Source organism: Procambarus clarkii, chromosome 1 (assembly GCF_040958095.1).
Source record: "Procambarus clarkii isolate CNS0578487 chromosome 1, FALCON_Pclarkii_2.0, whole genome shotgun sequence".
Classification (NCBI taxonomy): Eukaryota; Metazoa; Arthropoda; class Malacostraca; order Decapoda; family Cambaridae; genus Procambarus; species Procambarus clarkii.
In genome coordinates, this window is record NC_091150.1 from 47,576,823 (window position 1) to 47,596,727 (window position 19,905).

A 19,905-nucleotide genomic window follows, 5' to 3' on the forward strand; every position below is an offset into this window, starting at 1 on the left:
ATCGCATTTGAAATATGCGCAAATTTAGACAACCGAGATTTATAATTTCAAACGTTTACAGTTTTATGAAAAATCAATTGTATAGGGATTGTAGAACAGACAGCTGTGCACATTATACAGTAGTAATCTGTTTACGAAAATACAATCATATAATCTAAATATTTTTATATTTAGAAATATTAAATAATGTGTTTAGGCTTGCTGTTTTGGATATTACTATATTACTGGTACTTTGTCTTGAAGATGATGAGGTTGGCTCTGAGCATGAAGAAATAACTGGAGGCCTAGATGCTGCAGAGGCAGCAGAGAAGGCGGCAACTGGAGAGGACGAAGACGATTTAGAAGAGGGCCATGTCCAGAGAAAGAGAGGTGGCCGCGGTGCTTCAAAAAGTGGCTTACGAGAGCTGGGTGACAAATCAAAAGGAAGACGAAACAGAGGGCGTGATGATGATGATGACGATGATGATGTTCCGTTGGAGAGTGATTGGGAGAAAGAGCAACCCGAGGATGAAGAAGAAGAAGGCCATAAGCCACTTGGTAAATTTGATTTAACTCTGATCTTATGATACTTAATTTGGATAGTAGTGTATTGTCAGTTGTATTTTTTTTCACTATCAACAGGTTCTCACTGAAGGTAAAGTAATTATAAGGAGAAGGTGCTTAGCCATTAAAACTGTATGGCACTTGGGAGGGAGATGAGGGTAAGGATTTGGGATAGGAAAGAGGGAAGGAATATATTACACAACCGCTTGGATTTCTGGGATTGAACACCAACCTACAAGAAGCTAGACCATCGCTCAACAGTCCTGTCAAGGCTGTTGGGCAGGTTTTGATTGAAGTCATAAATATTTTATTTATGAGATGAGGTGTTACCCTGTTCAGAGAAGTGAGTAATCTTGTCCTGCATTCTCATTTACTGGCTGGGTTAGTAAGCATGGTGTCAACTGGTAATTCTGTTTGATTTGTGTTCGGGCTATGCCTAATCCTGTACAGTGTTCTCGTTTTATCGCTTGATTAAATTGTTTTTGTGAAGGATCTCTCTGATGATGGTCTCATTGTGTGTAGAAATGTAATCTTTGATAGAGCTTTGTTGTTTTTGCTGTGTATGCATGGAATAAGGTCTTCACATTGGTATGCATGAAGGTTGGCAGGTTCAGGTGGCCATGCCATATTACAAAAAGTGAACTTTTCAACCTGACTATCTCAGGTAGGTCAGCAGGTGGGCATGCAGGCAGGCCAGCAGGTGGGCATGCAGGCAGGCAGGTAGGTCAGCAGGTGGGCATGTTGGCAAGTCATTAGGTGGGCATGGAGGCTTATCAGTGGGTGGGCATGCAGGCAAGTCAGCAGGTGGGCATGCAGGCAAGTCAGCAGGTGGGCATGCAGGCAAGTCAGCAGGTGGGCATACGGGCATGTCAGCCGGCGGGCATACATGCGGGCAGGTCAGCCGGCGGGCATGCATGCGGGCAGGTCAGCCGGCGGGCATGCATGCGGGCAGGTCAGCCGGCGGGCATGCATGCGGGCAGGTCAGCCGGCGGGCATGCATGCGGGCAGGTCAGCCGGCGGGCATGCATGCGGGCAGGTCAGCCGGCGGGCATGCATGCGGGCAGGTCAGCCGGCGGGCATGCATGCGGGCAGGTCAGCCGGCGGGCATGCATGCGGGCAGGTCAGCCGGCGGGCATGCATGCGGGCAGGTCAGCCGGCGGGCATGCATGCGGGCAGGTCAGCCGGCGGGCATGCATGCGGGCAGGTCAGCCGGCGGGCATGCATGCGGGCAGGTCAGCCGGCGGGCATGCATGCGGGCAGGTCAGCCGGCGGGCATGCATGCGGGCAGGTCAGCCGGCGGGCATGGAGGCTTGCAATTCTCTAGGTAATTTGCATGTTGAAGTTGCAGCTTTAATGGTTGAAGAGTTTAATTAGCAAAAAGAATTTCCTTATTTTATATTTTGGGATTATTTTGGAAGCCTTCTGCAGGATATTGTATGATTATACAGTATATATATATATTTTTTATTCGAGTATTTCATTGTTTTGCCCTTACTTTTCTTTTGAAGCATGTGTGTACCAAGCTTGTGACTATTCAAAGATTGGTCATAATTGTTTTGAAAACTTGATGCAAATGTTTTAGCCTTGATAGTTCATATGTTAATATAATTTTATTGTTTGTAGTTGCAGAAGTGAAGATCCCTCACGAAGAAACAAATTCCTTATAAATTTTAATCCATATATTGAGAATTTAAAAAATATAGTTTTGGTATTAGAAATTTACGCATAAAGATCTTGAGTGACACATGCATTCTTAAAAGGTGTAATTACAGTTAAAATAATGAAGTGTCTCCTGACCTTTCTGATCATATACTCCTGGAACTTAGTTGTGTTCATTGTTTCCACAGGAACAGAGTATGTACGCCGCATTGAAGCTTACTTCTGTAGCCTCTGTTTTAAAATTATTCGTGCGGATTCTTCTTTGGGTTCACGAGCTGTTCAGCGCCACTGTCGATCATTCAATCACCTCTCTCATTATTGGGACCATCATCCAGCATCACACCAGGTAGGCTGAGATTGTATTTATTGTAGAGATATACATTTGTATTGCATGTAGGTTGTAAAGGAAACACACAAGCCCAACAAAAAATAATAATGTAAATACTGTACTGTGCTTGAAATAATGCACAGTCCAATAATTGGATCCCCTATTAACAATGCATCAATTCCACCTAGTGAATTTCCTTCCAAGATTTACATTTCAGAAGAATAACATCCTGATCCTGGAGAGGGGTATATTGAAATCCAAATTGCCATGCAATTTCTATCAACTAATATATGCTTACTTAGTTGCTAATCTTGGTTTTGTTTAAAATTGTACATGTTTTGCTAAACTTGTACTGTACTTAAAATTGTACAAATGAGTTTGACATTTTCACTTAAGCATCCAGACCTGTTGTGAGGGGGCACACATCTAGCCACATTTTCCACTAGTGTAGTTACAGGATGAGAGCTACACTCGTGGTGTCCCGTCTTCCCTGTACTCTTTGTCGTATAATGCTTTGAAATTACTGTAACCCCGCGATTATCTGGGATTCGAACATCCGGAAAACGCCAAAATCGTGACAGGATAAAGTTCTCAATATCTGTCTAAAATGGCCACAGGAGCCGGATAAAAGCTGGTTTAGCCGGATAAAATATCGGAGCCGGTTAATTTGCTGCCGATGTTACACTATCCGGACAGTCAGCTGGATAATCATGGAATTGTCCGTATATGAAAACCATGAGGCGGGCCATACCGTATTAATCCCGTCTGCCTGTGGCTCGAGGCGCATGGTGTTGGAGGGGGTGGGGTGGGTGGGTGGTGGTGGGAGAGAAGGGGGCATTGGGAGGGACCACCTGGGGGGGATGGGGAACGGCCTATACACTACAGTACAGGAATTACCATAGATTTTAGAAAAATTTATCATAGACAAAATCAAAAGAAATACTAGTAATTATGTAATAAAAAATACCATACAAGTTTCCTAAAGACAATTTGCACAGGCTGAAGTTTCCTTCAAAAATATTTTTTTCCCTGCTGGCGGCCTACGTAACGTGCCTCCTCCCTGCCCCAACTGGACCCGTCCAGGCCTGGTCAAGCCATGTGCTCTCTACCCTCATGTTACTCCACAGTGCCGTGCCATTAGTGAAATATTTTTTTTAAATACCTTTTTTATTTTCATAGTAACTTTGAACATTTTAGGCCAAGACTATGGTAGCAGCATGAATCGTTCTGGAGGTGTTAAGAGGAAGAAGGTTGTCCTAACAAATAAGGACAAGCTATGTGTTATACAACTTTGTAAAAATGGCCGGTCGACCTCAAGTGTTGCCAAGGGATTTAATATAGGCACTATATAAGACACTTTCTGATATAAGGAAACAAAGAGAAACTTATGAAATTAATTTCAACTTGTGAAAGTGCAAGCACTAGCAGAGGGTGTGGTAAAAAGACTATGAAAACTTCGACGCATGTACAGTTGGATGAGGCCGCGTACAAGTGGTTGCTCAGCACCGCACAGCTGGCGTGACAATTCGCGGCCCAGAAATACAAAATGCTGCAAGCAGGTTTGCTGCAAGCCTTGGAATAAAGGATTTCGAAGCGAGTGAAGGATGGGTTGCAAGGTTCAAGTGTAGGCACAATATTGTGAAGAGGAAAATTGTCGGTGAAAAATTGAGTGCAGATGAAAGCAGTGTAGAACCATTTAAACAGAAATTAAGAGCATACATTGTGGCAAATAATTTATATTCGTATCAAATTTATAATGCAGATGAAACTAGGTTGTATTGGAGGCGTTTACCAGAAAAAACTCTAGCAACAAGGAGTGAGGGTTGTGTGCCAGGACGTAAGGTCAATAAGGACAGGCTTTCGGCCATGATGTGTGTGAATGCCGACGGCACAGACAGAATCACGTGTGCAATTGTTGGCAAATCTAAGAAACCAAGAGCCTTGCAACATTGCATGGACAGACTGCCAGTCAAATATTATAGCTCACAAAATGCATGATTTACACGAGATCTTTTTTTCCTGGTTTCATGATGTGTTCTGCAGGGAAGTTCGTACCTATCAAGTTAAGAAACTCAAAGTAAGGCCAAGCGAAGTTTGGGCTTTGCTGGTGCTTGATAATGCGCCTGCCCACCCCAAAATTGACACATTAACCTCACAAGATGGCAAGATAATGTGTATGGCACTTTCTCCTAACACAACCTCTCTCATCCAGCCTATGGATCAGGAAGTTATATGTGCCACGAACAGCTTGTACACCAAAAAGATGATAAACGAAGTTTTGATGGTTTTGGCTCTTCCGGAAGATATTGAACTCGGTGTGGATAACAGGGCTAAAAAAAGCCTTCAGAATTTGAAGAACTATACAATCAAGGAAGCTCTCTATAACTGGGCCAAGGTGTGGAGTGAATTAAAGGAATTGACTTTGAAAAATTCCTGGAAAAAACTCATGTCTACAGTCAGCAATGAGGAGGATGCAGAAATGGATTTTGAAGGATTTACAGATGAAATCCATGGAATGTTTAAAAATGCTGGCGAAAACTTAGAAAGACAGAATGTGGTTGATTGGCTTGAAAAAAGATGCCAATGACCCAGGATCTTGTGTATTGAGTGAAGACGAGATTCTCCAGTCTGTTACTGGTGAGGTCGACGTAGAGATGGAGGATGAAGAAGGAAGTGAAGAACAAACACCAATGACCACGAAATGCAGTGAACTCATGTCTTCTGTTGACTTGTTAATTAATTTTTCATCCAATTGTGCTCATCCAGAAGTTGGAAACATGTATCGATACCTGAGGCGAACAAAAGAGCTGATCATACAACTGACCAGTGAACACAGAAGGCAAGCAACACTTGATTCTTATATGGTACGAAAATCAAACCAAGGGCCTTCAACAAGTGAGGCAGCACAAGCAAGCCAAATGCCTTCAACCAGTGAGGCTTCCGCAGCTGACAGTGAAAACTAACTTTGCCTAATGAACTGTACAATAATTTTAAGTGTTAATTTTAGTGTTGTGTTAGTATAAGTTACGTAAATTGTCAAGAATTTTTAACTTCAAGATGTGTGGCATCAATCAAGACGATGAACAACAAGGTAAGTTGAGGTTTCTAGTTGAATATTTAATAATTATATGTGGCAAGGCAATTCAAATTGTTGTTTGTAGTATAAAAATAGTTGGAAATGGTTAGTTTGGACTCGTAGGTGAAAAAGTACCATTATCCTGAAAATGTGATACTCCGGCTGGGGGGCCTTCCCATATAGTCCGGATGATCGAGTGGAGACAGTATTGATGGTTTTGGCCTCCACCACCTTCTCACCTAACTCAACTGCCTACCAATCTGTTTGCAAAAGAGAACTTTCTAATTTTTTTTTCTCCCACCTTTGTTAGCTTGAATCTGTGTCCTCTTGTTCTTGAAGTTGCTGGTTTCAGGAATTCCACTTTGTCAATTTGGTAGATTCCTGTTAGTTATTTGTAAGTGGTGATCATATCCCCTCTTTTTCTTTTATCTTCTAGTTTTGGTATGTTTACTGCCTTTAGTCTCTCCTTGTAATCTGGTTTTTCAGATCCACAAGCCATTTTGTAGCATGCCTTTGCACCTTTTCCAGTTTATGTGCTTGAGAAATGGGCATCATACAACAGCTGCATATTCCAATTTTAGTCTCAGAAGTCAGGAACAGTTTTAGTATTTCCTCATCCATGTAATTAAAAGCAAGGGTGAAGTTGGAAAGTGATACAAGCTCCTCTCACAATGTTCTTTGTGTTCCTCTGCAGAACAACCTTTTGTGTGGGACTCTCAAAAGCCTTTTTTTAGGCCTTTATTTTTAGGTCTAAATAGACAGTCAACCCAACCATCTCTTTCCTGTAGAATCTCTGTGGCTTAATCATAAAAACTAAGCAGATTTGTTACACAGGATCTTCCTACTCGAAGATCATACTGTCTGTCCGTTATGTCATTACTCTCCAGGTGTTTTTAACTTTTTCTAGTGTTTTGACTACCACGCTTGTTAATGATATGGGGTCTATAATTAGAGGTTCTCCTCTCTGCTACTATTTTTGTAGATTGGAACTATGTTTGTCTTTTTCCATATATCGGCTAAAATTTGTGTACACAAGGATGTCGGGAATATTAATTGGATTAAAATGCACAGTACAGTTGCACATTCTTGCAGCACCCAAGGTGAAACTCCATCAGTCCAACCTGCCTTATTTCTTCCTAGCCCCTAGAGTAATTTTTCCACTTAATCTTGAGATAACTGTGTGTGCTCTGGAATTGACATTGGGTCCAGCTCTCTGAAATTTTAATTTTTTATTAACACACCTTGGAACTGTTCATTTAGCATTTGACACATTTCTTTTTCATTCTCAGTAGTCCTGTTCCCCGTTCTCAATCTCTGGATTGTATCCTTTACATGCAGCTTGTTTTTATTGAATTTATTGAAAAGGCCTGGATCTGTTATACATTGTGTATGGTATTCCTCTCTCAAAGTGACTTTCTCCCTCTCCTCAGTGCTTTGTATGTTTCTTCCTTGCTTGTAATGCTGGTATGTTTGAAGGTTAGGACTCTTCCTATATTGAACCCATCTTGTTTTTTCCTCTTTGGCCTCACAATTTCTTTTCAACCAATCCTGTTTTCTGGTTCTGCATCTCTTGTTTTGGTATGCATGTTTGTATGCCTTCATCTTATATTTCACAAAATTTGGCATATGTTATAAGCGAAATGCAGAACAGTTGGTGATAAACAGTCCAAAAAAGGGCAAGTTTCCAGAAATCTGGATTTTGTGCAAATCTGAACTGGGTTGGAAATGTAAAATGGATTTTGTAGATGCTGCTGTGTATGTACTAAAAATATATGCACAATAAACATACAAAACATGCAGAACCCACAAGAACAAGTCCATGATACTGAGAATTTACTATTTGGAAAGTTTTTCTTAAAAGAACAGAAGAGGGCTGAGGTAAATGTTTCAACAATTAAGCCAGAGAAATGTAAGATACACAATGAGAATGGTTAAGTGCTGAACACTTTCAAGAAAAGACTAGATAGTTTTCTTCAAGAAGTACTGGGCCAACCAGGCTGTGGTGGCTATGTGGGCCTACAGGCCACTCCAAGCAACAGCCTGTTGGACAAAGCTCTCACAAGTCGAGCCTGGCCTCTGGCCGGGTCTGGGGAGTAGAACCACTCCCAGAACCCCATCCAGGTACATCATGTGAAGTGAGGTTGAACCAGAGGTAGTAGTAGCAACCACCATTCACAGTTCCAAGAGCAATTATCAGAATAAAAACAAAATGCAGATGTATACATTTACTTTGTTAAGGCATTTAATAAATTTGACCATGGAGTGATTATCCATAAAATGAGATAAATAGAAAGGTGATGGATATTAATTTCTTGTCAAACAGAATGCAAAGAGTAAAAAAAAAGTACAGTGGAAAAAAGTTCTGTACCCCAAGCCAGTCTTTACACCACTGCTTGCTTATTTTCACTTAAATTAGATAAAAATGTCTTGGCTTCATGTCATTCTTTGCACATGGTACAAAATTCAGCACAAAAATTACTTTTGCAAAAGACATTGGAGAACTTCAAGCAAATATCAGTAAAGTCTTCTATAGGGCAACAGAAAATAACATGTTTAACTGATAAATTCAAAATACTTAAGTCTGGTAAAAATGAATTTAAAACAAAATACAAGGTACAGGACACAATCAGATCTCAAAGAAGGAAAAAAAAAAAGTCAAGTATGTATCTGGGAATGATAATATCAGATAGCCTAACATTTAGTGAAAATTACAAAGCAAACAGCATCAACCCATAAAATATGTGGATTATGAAAACCTCCAAATCCAGGAATTCCACCACACAGTTTTTAATATTTAAATCATTTGTGTTTTCCTTCTTGAAATTCTGCTTGGTACTCATTTTCCCTTTCAAAGCAAGAGAAATTTCTGAAATGGAAATACATTTAGGCACACAATAATCCACCTAAATTATTGGCATCTCAAAGCTCTCAAAATGTATTCTCTAGAAAGGAGACGTGAGGTATCAAATAATATTTACATGGTAAATGCTGGAGGGCCAGGTCTTAAGTTTACATATTAAAATAACAATATACTGGAGTGAACTATATGGAAGGAAATGCAGAATAGAGCCAGTGAAGAGTAGATTTGCCATAGGCACAATCAGAGAACACTATGAACATCAGAGGTTCATGGTTGTTCAGTGTCATTGCAGCACGTATAAGAAATATTGCCAGAACATAAGGGGAAGTCTTCAAGAAATGTCAGATGAACTAGGCTGTAGTGGATATGTGGGGCCTGAGGGCCACTCCAAGCAACAGCCTGTTGGACCAAGCTCTTGCAAGTCGAGCCTGGCCTCGGGCCAGGCTTGGGAAGTAGAACTCCCAGAACCTCAGTCAGGTACATACAACAGTTATATATAACTATATTGTTTTATGCACCATGACAAATCACTAAGCAGGTCTGGTGGGTGTGGAATGAAATCCAAGCACAGCATAGTGCCCCACACTACCAGCAAAGGATGGCACAACGAATAAAATATCTCAATATATTACATACATTTCTAATTCTAGGAACAACACTGCATTATCAGATTTGTCACTAAATCACGAATGAATAATTTTGCAGAAGTTTAATTTCTTAAGTAACATGAAGTTTTGTTTCATAATGTGTAGATGCATGAAACTGGCTGCCATTGAACATCATAACCTGTTCTTATGTTCACTGATACCTGAACCTTGTACATAGTCTTTATCGCAGTCAGTATCATCTTCGACACTATCATCGCAAAGTACAGTAGTCGGTTATTTACATATTTCATCACTATTAAGTGATGCCGAGGCACAAGCTGCACAGCAGTGCTGTGAACTGCTGCAGCATGGGTTACCCAGGGTCACCCTTCCAATAATGAGGTCCTCATACCCAGAAGGGGGTGTGCTTGCAAATTTTATCTTAAGATGTTATCTGTTTACTGGAGGCCTGATGAAGCAAGTGAGTCACCATCCCTGTCTACCTGTGGGATTTATAAATCTTCCACAGTACTTTAAATCATTCCTCATTGACTTGCACAGTATTGTCTGATATGCCATGGTCATTCTTGTTTGTCATGATCATTTGAAGGGTTAAGAATCTCATGAGATGGTAATTTGTTCCATATTATTAAAATGAGGTATGTGTAAAAACAGGTATAATTGCCACTTTTGTGATAGAAAATATTGGTCTGGGTATTACTTGGTACATGGATATTTATAGAGATTAGTTCATGATATGGTGCTTTTGCTGTTAGTGAACTCCATATTTTTATTTTTAGCTAACATTGTAAAATGGAGCTATATTTTTGTTTATGAAGTGGTTTGCAAATTATTTCAGGGAGAAGAGGGCGAGGGTGAGGGCGAAGGCGAAGGTGAGGGCGAAGGCGAGGGTGAGGGCGAAGGCGAGGGTGAGGGCGAAGGCGAAGGCGAGGGTGAGGGCGAGGGCGAGGGTGAAGGTGACGGTGAACTTGAGGAAGACCCGGACCAGGACAAACTCTGGGAAGAAGTTGATAAGGGCCTTACTGCTCTTCAGGGTGAGTGTTTCTGTGTTTTAAATTTGTGAGAATTTCTTCATATGAGAATCTTCATTTGAGCTACAGAATGTAGGCAAGGTTTGAAAATTTTTAACTATAGAATTTTACTAAATAAATTTTTTAAGCTAGGGCATTTTGAAAATCCAGTATGAATGGCTTCCTCAGTGACTCCCAGAAAAACACAATTAGAACAGTGCTCATGTTCAGTTTGTACTTTGGAAAAGGTCTTCATTTATACATTGCATTGCTGGCCGTCAGTGAGATAACCAGCTTGCTTGCCAAATGTCATCAAACAATAATAACTCTAAAAACTTAATTTAAGCAAAATATTACCCGATTATTTATGACCACACATTGTTACTGTGACCAAACCATCTTTGTATTCATTCTTATAATTTTATTATTGTTGTAGGCATGTCCTCTCTTATTTATTTATCTATTTTTTAGGTGAAATCCTCACGGAAATAGAGGGTGAGGATGCTACAGAAGATCCAAACAAAGGGGAGAAAGTCAATGGGATGGAGGAAAAGGAGGAGGAGGATGTGGAGAAGGATTGTGCCAAGACAAGTAAGGAAGATGTGCAAGATACTAAAAAAGATAACACAGCTACTAAGGTTAGTACATATAAAGTTTTTGTTTAAACGTTTGCTGTATTTATTGTGAACAATGTCGTCTCTAGCATTAAAAAGATCAAAAACAGTACTTTTGCTAATGCCATATTCAGAGCACACGACATTTCTCGGGGCACTGCTCTCCACCTTCTTAATTGTTTCAACTTTCTTTTCAAATATCCTCACTGACCTCTTTCTTTTATGTATCCCACTTGTTGATGCTTTCACTGACAAAATGCGTGCATTTGGAGCCGATATGGTGCACGGATGTTCCTTGATTGTGCAGATACAGGTATATCCAACAAAGTCACGAAATGAACACTCAGCCTCGTGACAAATCAAAACAATGGGAACAATAGGCTGTGAATCTGTGACGTCACAGGGTAGAAGGCATTAGTGATGGCGCCTGACATGGTCAATGAGCAAACTAGACCATCTCTCACCCACCACCCCAGGTTGGCGTGACGCTTGGCGGACCACTTCCTCACCCGAACTTGGTTCGTGTTGGGTAACCCCCACCCCGGCCGGCATGAGGCTTGGTGGACCCAAACTTAGCTCGTGTAGCGGGAATCCCCAACCCCAATCGGGAAACTGAAACTTTCGGATAACTTAAGTTCGCAAATCAAGTGGTCCTCTTTATATGTATGATGATTCTCTGGTGATATTTTGGTGCAGTTTTACTGGAAGATTGAGACCTTGTCTATGGGCTTTTGGGCTATAAATAAAATAAAATTGCTTTTTTGCTAAATGGTTAGTGTGCTATTGTTTCTAAAAAAAAAAAATTCTGTACTTCTAGTTGCCTGATGATGAAACGGTAAACAAAAGTCAAGACTCCACTTTGGAAAAAGAAGCTCTAGATGAAGTTGGGGATGACTTTACTGATGAATGAACTGGTGAGTGCTAGTAAATTGACGTGTTCCAATGAGAGGTAGTCTTGCCACGTTGTGGTGGTATTGAATCTACTGCCTCCTCAAATGTGAAGAGGCATTGGAGCTGGTTGTAAAGTACAGTTTGTGAATGGCAGGTTTGGTCATACTTTATAGAGCAAGAATGCTTATCTTCACTTGAATTGTTTTATTGGTGTCTGTGGTTTATTGTAGGATAGCTATTAAGAGAAATGTTACAAGTAACAATATGCATCATTAGCTCATGGGAACTGGCAAGTGCAGGTTCCTCAAATGAAAGTAAAGTGTGTTTTAAACATTATATTTCATGCAGATTTATTTCCACAAAAAGTTCTTTATTAAAATTCTTGTAGTCAACAAGATGTAGTTTTAAGAAACTTTATTAATTGTAGTGATAAAGAGCTGAAATAAAATTTGGTTATATTTTACCAATAAGCTCTTGATCATTAATAGAAAGTAAAATTTTTTTTTAACGACCCATTTGCAGTTTTCCTTTTGGAAATCGTGGCATTCCTTTTGTACTCATGCCTTTTTAAAACAAATATTTGAGACATATTCAACATAAGTTAGGTACATTAAATGTTGATCTTTAAAATAAGGATTGCCTCTACATTTGGATTACAATATGGTATTCAAAATTATATGTATTTTTTTTTTTTTTTTAATAATTTTATTTTTTAAATGCTGTACTTTATTCATTAAGATTCCTTATTAAGAAATTTACAATATTATAAATTGGTTAGGAATTTTGAGAAGCTGGTAAACTACATATTATACACGAATTCTTTCTGCGTTAAAACGACAACAATTTTTTCTTGACATCACCATTTTCTTTAGAGACAAACTAAAACTAATATTCGGTTAATGAATGTTCATAAATTTAGTAAAATTCTTGACAAAAAATACGGATTATTAAAGAGTTATAATTTTGAAAAAGAAAAATTTCAACAAGAAAGGTTTTAACAATTGGGACCTAATTAAGGGAGTTATTATTTTATAAAATATTTTTGGGAAATTCTATGGCAACATATTTTCTTGGTACAGTATACTGTTTGATAGAGCATATGGATGTGATGTAGGTATCCTTTAATTAAAGAATATCTCATTTGCTCAACCACCAGCCAGTTTATCCCTTTTTCCATCATATAAATGTTTTATTATTATAATTGTATAATTACATAATTATAATATTATTACAATTATTATAATTCAAGCATGTGTGCGTGCATACATCACACATTGATGTATGCAAATAAAATTATTATATATAGTAATTACATAATTATTGTATTATAATAATTATATAATTACACTATAGTTATGATAATTATATAAAAATAATAATGAGAAAATATTAGGCGCCATGAGGATTTGAACCTTTTTGGTTCAGTACTTAGGTTTTTGTAGGAAAGCAGGTTTTTGACCTACACCAAGCATATGCCCTAGACTACTATGCCACGACATGGTCAAAAGCAATGTAACCTGGGATTTAGCTGAATCCTCTAGGGTTCCTGATCCTTCCACTGAAGCCCAATCTGGGTTTCATGTGTTGCCACTATGCACTGTGGCTCTGGTCCAGGAGTCCTAGACCACAATGTGAGAAACCCAGATTGGGATTCAGTGGAAGCGTCAGGACCATTAGAAAATTCAGCTAAATCCCAGGTTGCATTGCTTGTGACCATGTCATGGTGTAGAGGTCAGGTGTGTGTGCTTGGGGATACCAAGTGTGCGGGTTTGAATCCTCCTCATGGCTCCTGCAGATTTTCTCATTGATTCATGCATTTGTGTGATTACATTAATGCATATCAATATGCTGCTCTATTATCATTATCATCTCACTCAAGAGCGCACACACTCGCTCTCTCTCTCTCTCTCTCTCTCTCTCTCTCTCTCTCTCTCACACTCACTTACACTCTCTTTCACACTCTCATACTCTCTCACACTCTCATACTCTCTCACACTCTCTCACACTCTCTCACGCTCTCTCACACTCTCTCACACTCTCACACTCTCTCTCACACTCTCTCTCTCACTCTCTCTCACTCTCTCTCTCACTCTCTCTCTCACTCTCTCTCTCACTCTCTCTCTCACTCTCTCTCACTCTCTCACACTCTCTCTCACACTCTCACACTCTCTCTCACACTCTCTCACACACTCTCACACTCACTGTAACAAATAGAAATACTTGTGCTTGCTATTCTATCGTGATGGTCTGAATGTTACCATCAATATATATATTTTTGTTGTATTTCAAGCAATGTTCATTTATATTTAGTTTCTTACATGCAATTTCTAGCCATTTAATAATTTTTTATTGATAGATTTGTCATAATTTATCTTTGCCAAATACAAAATTGTATGCACAATTTTGTTGTGTAAATAAATTGTTTAATAGTGCATTTCTCTGTTGATTGTTTTCCTTAACATTTCTTACGGAATGGAAGAGGAATAAACATGCCGAATCTGGTGCGTACATTTTCTTTCAATAAGAAATCAAGTAACATGTGTTTTGTACACATTTCTTTTCCAGTTTCTTCATGGAGTTGTAATTAATATGAAAGTAAATATTGCCCAATCTGCATGTAATCTTTCCACTGCTACAAACTCATGTGTATTATGTGATTAATTACCATATGTTAGCAGTATTGTAGGATACTTTTTTTCTGTTAAATGGTAATTTACTAAATAATAAGGTAGAGTAGAACAACTGCACATTAAATGGAGGTTGTTTGTTGTTCAAGATGTCTTCAACCCAGTCTACCTTAGTTGCATTTTCAACATGAGGATATTGAGGAGGTTCTAATCTTATGGCTTTTGGCCAATACACAAATAAACCTGAATTTTTTTTTTCTACCCAGTTTTTAGTACCACATATGAAGTAATTATCAAAAGGTGCAAAGCTTGGAAGACTATGTAACCCATGTTATGAAGAGCTAATAATTTGGCAATAACAAATTTATTGGTACTTGTTTGTGAACATTATACAAAACTGCTGAAGACTTGTCAATACAAAGCAGCAGCTAATTATACTGACACTAAACTCAAATGACTCGACTTTTGTTTGAGGCAATCGGCAGTCCTGAATCTAATGTTACCTTGCAATGATTTGATTTCGGGCTCAAAGTTCCCTGGCCCGGTCCTCAACTAGGCTTCCTTGATGTTACCCAGTAATTTGTTCTGTAAATCTGCAATCCTATTATACACCCGTCACAATGGCGTGATGCATCAAATAAAACAAATCCACAAGAGCCGTGACGAGGATTCGAACCTGGTTTGTCTCGGAGAGGCTGCAGGATACACAATAAACTAGCCGCCTTCGGCGGCAACAATCAATACTCGCTTTACATTCCTTTCTCGTCCTGTCTAAGCCCGATTATGGTTGCCTTGCTTACTCGTCTGCTGCTGCTCCTACTCTTTGCTGTCATGATGCTTTGCACCATACTGGGTTGCGCCTCGGTTCTGGTGCATTTCGTTCGGGTCCCGTCCTCAGCTTGTCTGTTGACACTGGCTTCCTATCTCTCCAGGACCACCGTGATCGCTACTGTCTCCGCTATCTTGCGCGGTCCTTGCAACATCCTTCCTCTCGCCTCTGTCGAAGAGCTGGAAAGCATAGAGCAGATCCACACAAGAACGGTTAGGGAATAAAGGAAGAGTACATAGAAAATTACCATGTGGGATAGTCTCAGTATCAGACCTACCTAAGCTTGTGAATTAAAAAATAAAAATGGATCATGGTGTTGGTGGAAGCTTCAGGAACAAGAACTTTAATGGTCCAGGATTGGGGATCAGAAGGGAAACTGGCCACAGAACCCAAATGAGCACGTGTTATATTGGAGAAGGAACCCGTCCTCTTGAGTAATGTATTGCATTTTGACGTATGAATACAGTATCTTAAAGCCAAAAAACTGATGCACAAAAAAAATAATGGCAGCTTATAAAATTGACATGTCCCATTGTCTGTTCGTGGGTCCTCAGTTTGGTTAGGTTTGGGCAATTTAGTACATCAGTTTAATGACGTTGGCCCCCCCCCCCCTCCCTCCCTTTCCAGACCATTGTTTTCATGAGGGGACTTGGTGGGTGGCTGCCAGGGTGTGATGCTCTGTGGGACAGTCCTCTGTCCTTATGAAGCCTTATGATCCTGCTGCCATCTTCATTAATTGTGCTGGATAGTATTTCCTCTTCCTTATGTTTCATTTTTCCTCCTCTTCTTTCTAATTGTCATTTCCCACCGACTTTTTGCCATTCTTGATTATTCTTTCGGACATGTTCTGTTTTAATGTCCCGGTGTTTGGGAAGGCTCACCCGTAGAACTGTGTGTGGTACCCGACATTTCGAGCAAGGGGACACTTATTGCTGAACCTGATCTCGACGGACTGACAGTTCTTAAGGTGGTGATTGCCGGGCGTGTACTCACGATGCACTCCTGGGAGGGCCCCATCATGTCAGGTGTCCTATCCTCTAAATGTGTCTCAATGGTGGGTATGGGGCTTATTCGTGAATGAAATTACCTGCTCATTTATATACCGACGAATGACCCTCTCTTAACTTCCCAGGCTCGTGGGGTGGGCGACCAGGTCCCCGAGTCAAACTGTTGGAAGACCGGGCTCTGTAGCCTCCGCTACATTGGGCCCAGACCAGGCTGCTCCATTGACCCTCCCGACTTCCCACCTCTGTGGCAGGGTCGAGCCCCAAGCTCCCAGTGGTGACCACTACCTCGTCACCTGGAGTGACTTTAGCTTTGATGTCCAAAGGGATTGGAAAGGATGGGGGATGTAGAGGGATGGGGAGATGAAATTCAGGAAGAGGATGCAAGTGTAGAGAGAGAGGAGGTTTGAAAGTTCGGTGGCCTGTCCACCATGGGTTGACATTTGTGTATGTGTTGTTTGTTTGCGTGTGTGTTATGTTGGGTTGTCAGTACATTGGCTGGGGGGGCTAGTGTTTGTGACCTTGCTGGTGTCCTAAAGCACTAGAGCCCATTCTCTCATTGTGAGGACTGCCTTTTTACCCCCTTCCTGCAGACGCACTCGCATGATTCATTCCAGTTCTCATATGTCCCAGGCCTTGTTTGGTCCTGCTACATGGACTAGGTACTTTGACCTCAACCATCTGGATTCTATGTGTGTATGATTTCTCCCTCTATAAACACCTCGTCGATTTTGTGAATAACCTTGTTACTTTTAACACCACCCGTTCTGGTATGCGTATCGTTGCTGTTGCTCCTCAGGAAGCAGCTGCCCGCTTAGCCTCGTTGTCCAGCATTAGGAAGACCCCCCCCCTTCCTATTAGGATCTCCTAAAAGGCCTGATTAAATGCCAATATCGACACTGTTATCCTTCCTCGCCATATTGCGACTGGTGTTAGGGACCCGAAACACTGCCACGAGAATATTAAACATATATATCCTTGAAGTCCAAGGCCATTCTGTCCTTCAGGTTAATACGTTCACTCGACCCCCTCATGGTCGTCGACATCAGCCTCTTTGAGGTGTGAAGATGATTTTTGATAGTAGGACCCTTCTGCCTTCTATCATTTTTGCTAGGGCCAGGTGCTCCTTTGAGGAGTACTTTCCCTCTCCTAGATTTTGCAATAGGTGCTGGAAATTTGGGCATGGTGCCCTCAAATGCACGAGTGCTGTGTATCCCCCTTGTGGGAAGACCTGGGTCACTCTAAGAGTGCTCTTCTTCCCAGGCTCACTGCATCAATTGCGGTGACGCCCATCGCACCTTCTCCCGCGCGTGTGTACACTACAATTTTTTTTTTTTTTTTGAGATATATACAAGAGTTGTTACATTCTTGTACAGCCACTAGTACGCGTAGCGTTTCGGGCAAGTCCTTAATCCTATGGTCCCTGGAATACGATCCCCTGCCGCGAAGAATCGTTTTTTCATCCAAGTACACATTTTACTGTTGCGTTAAACAGAGGCTACAGTTAAGGAATTGCGCCCATTAAATCCTCCCCGGCCAGGATACGAACCCATGACATAGCGCTCGCGGAACGCCAGGCGAGTGTCTTACCACTACACAACGGAGACTGCTAAAATTTGAGGAAGCCATCCTCAATTTGAAGCACTGCGATCGTTTGTCTTTTCCTAAGGCGAGACGCCGAGTCCGCTGTCTCTCCTCTTTCGCTGGCGTGTCTTATGCTCGTGTGTTGCGTTCCACTTCTCACCCTTCCCTCCTTCCCCAGTCTCAACCGTTTCCAGGCCTTGGACCCGGACACACCCACCACATCTCACCTGCTCCTTTACGTTCTGACCAGGAAGGTCTTCCTCCTAGTTCTTCATCTGGTGTTTCCCTCCTCCCTTCCTAGTCTGCCCTGTCTCCTGAGTCTTCTTTCCCTTTTCCCCAGCCCTCCCCTCTGTCTTTTGGCCCCCCTCCACGTCGCCTGTCCGTCCTCCTGTTTCGGTATCGGTAGAGCGATCTTCATGTTGACCGCTTCCGTTTTCCTTCTCCTGTCGAGACTGTGGAGGCTGTCGAACAACTATGTCAATGACTGAAATCAAAATAACAACTACCCAAACAAAAACCCCATTACATTTCATAGCTTTTTTATTCAATAAACATCAACATTTTTCCAGGGTCTACTTAGAACCATAAATAAGTTATATCTACCGGACAGACATCCAGAAATAGGTTATATCTAGTTCACCTTTCACCTATTTCATCACAAGCACCTTTTGAATGGGTACAATAGACAAGACATATCAATTTACCGATACTGTACATAATCAGTTTTTGTTATCTAAAACTGTGCTAATTCTGTGCTCAAAGAACATACTGAATTAGCGAGTGCGTCCCAGGCCGCGTATACGAGGTGTGGGAGCCATGGATAACAACCCTTGAGATATCATTATTTCAACACTCGTTCTTGGAGAGACGTGTAACCAGTCAGGTGGCAGACTCTCAGCACTACTAGTTATCTTTGTTAGTACCTGCCGCACATGGGCCCCACCACGGTACATAGAGGGCAGCCAGTGTCTGGGTCACTCGCGAGAGATTGATTGATTGATGAAGATTAAGCCACCCAAAAGATGGCACGGGCATGAATAGCCCGTAAGTGGTGGCCCTTTTGAGCCATTACCAGTATCAATAGATGATACTGAAGATCTGTGGAGGTGCGACTGCACCCTGCGTGACGGGAGATGTCTCCCGTGGCTCGCCAGAGGATTCAAAAGCACACTAGTGTCAGTTTTACTGAGCAGTGTACTCACCTATTTGTGCTAGCGGGGGTTGAGCTTTGGCTCTTTGGTCCCGCCTCTCAACTGTCAATCAACTGGTGTACAAATTCCTGAGCCTACTGGACTCTATCGTATCTACACTGAAAACTGTGTATGGAGTCAGCCTCCACCACATCACTGCCTAATGCATTCCATCCGTTAACTACTCTGACACTAAAAAAGTTCCTTCTAACGTCCCTGTGGCTCATGTGGGTACTCAGTTCCCACCTGTGTCCCCTTGTTCGCGTCCCACCAGTGTTGAATAGTTTATCCTTGTTTACCCGGTCGATTTCCCTGAGGATTTTGTAGGTTGTGATCATGTCTCCCCTTACTCTTCTGTCTTCCAGTGTCGTAAGGTGCATTTCCCGCAGCCTTTCCTCGTAACTCATGCCTCTTAGTTCTGGGAGTTCTTAGTTTTCAGTGTGCCTTGAGCGCTGAGTGGACAGCACTTGGGGAAGGGGGTCGTAGTCCTAATGACCCGGGTTCGATTCCCGGCAGAGGCGAAAATAAATGGGCAGTTTTTCACCCTGATGCACTTGTTCACGTTACAGTAAATAGGTATCTGTGAGTTAGCTGCTACGGGCTGCTTCCTGGGTGTACGAGAGAACTATATATAGAAATATAATAAAGGAAAAATAGATTGGTTAGAAAGGCGAGGTCCAAGAGCTAATAGCTCGATCGTGCAGGCAGATTAAATATATATCCACACACACAAACACACACACACACACATGATCACCACATACAAGATTCTCAGAGGAATTGATAGGGTAGATAAAGACAGACTATTTACCACAAGGGGCACACGCACTAGGGGACACAGGTGGAAATTGAGTGCCCAAATAAGTCATAGAGACGTTAGAATTTTTTTTTCAGTGTCAGAGTAGTAGACAAACGGAATGCATTAGGAAGTGATGTGGTGGAGGCTGACTCCATACACAGCTTCAAGTGTAGATATGATAGAGCCCAATAGGCTCGGGAACCTGTACACCTGTAGGTTGACGGTTGAGAGGCGGGACCAAAGAGCTAAAGCTCAACCCCCGCAAGCACAACTAGGTGAGTAC

The 19,905-nt window shown here is 41.4% G+C and overlaps 1 protein-coding gene across 3 annotated transcripts in view; it reads left to right on the top strand.

The window, feature by feature from the left end:
• Positions 1-12,110, top strand: part of LOC123772849 (RNA polymerase-associated protein LEO1) — a 30,331-nt gene extending 18,221 nt beyond the window's left edge. For 2 of the 3 annotated variants that reach the window (XM_045766232.2, XM_069307595.1), the window contains exons 10-14: positions 244-537; positions 2,391-2,548; positions 9,913-10,108; positions 10,556-10,722; positions 11,516-11,794. In XM_045766232.2, the coding sequence (XP_045622188.2) occupies positions 244-537; positions 2,391-2,548; positions 9,913-10,108; positions 10,556-10,722; positions 11,516-11,608 (908 nt within the window). In that variant the 3' untranslated portion in view covers positions 11,609-11,794. Of the gene's footprint in view, positions 1-243; positions 538-2,390; positions 2,549-9,912; positions 10,109-10,555; positions 10,723-11,515 lie in introns of all 3 variants that reach the window. The other variant, XM_045766324.2, reaches the window with a different exon arrangement.
• Positions 12,111-19,905: the final 7,795 nt, after the last annotated feature.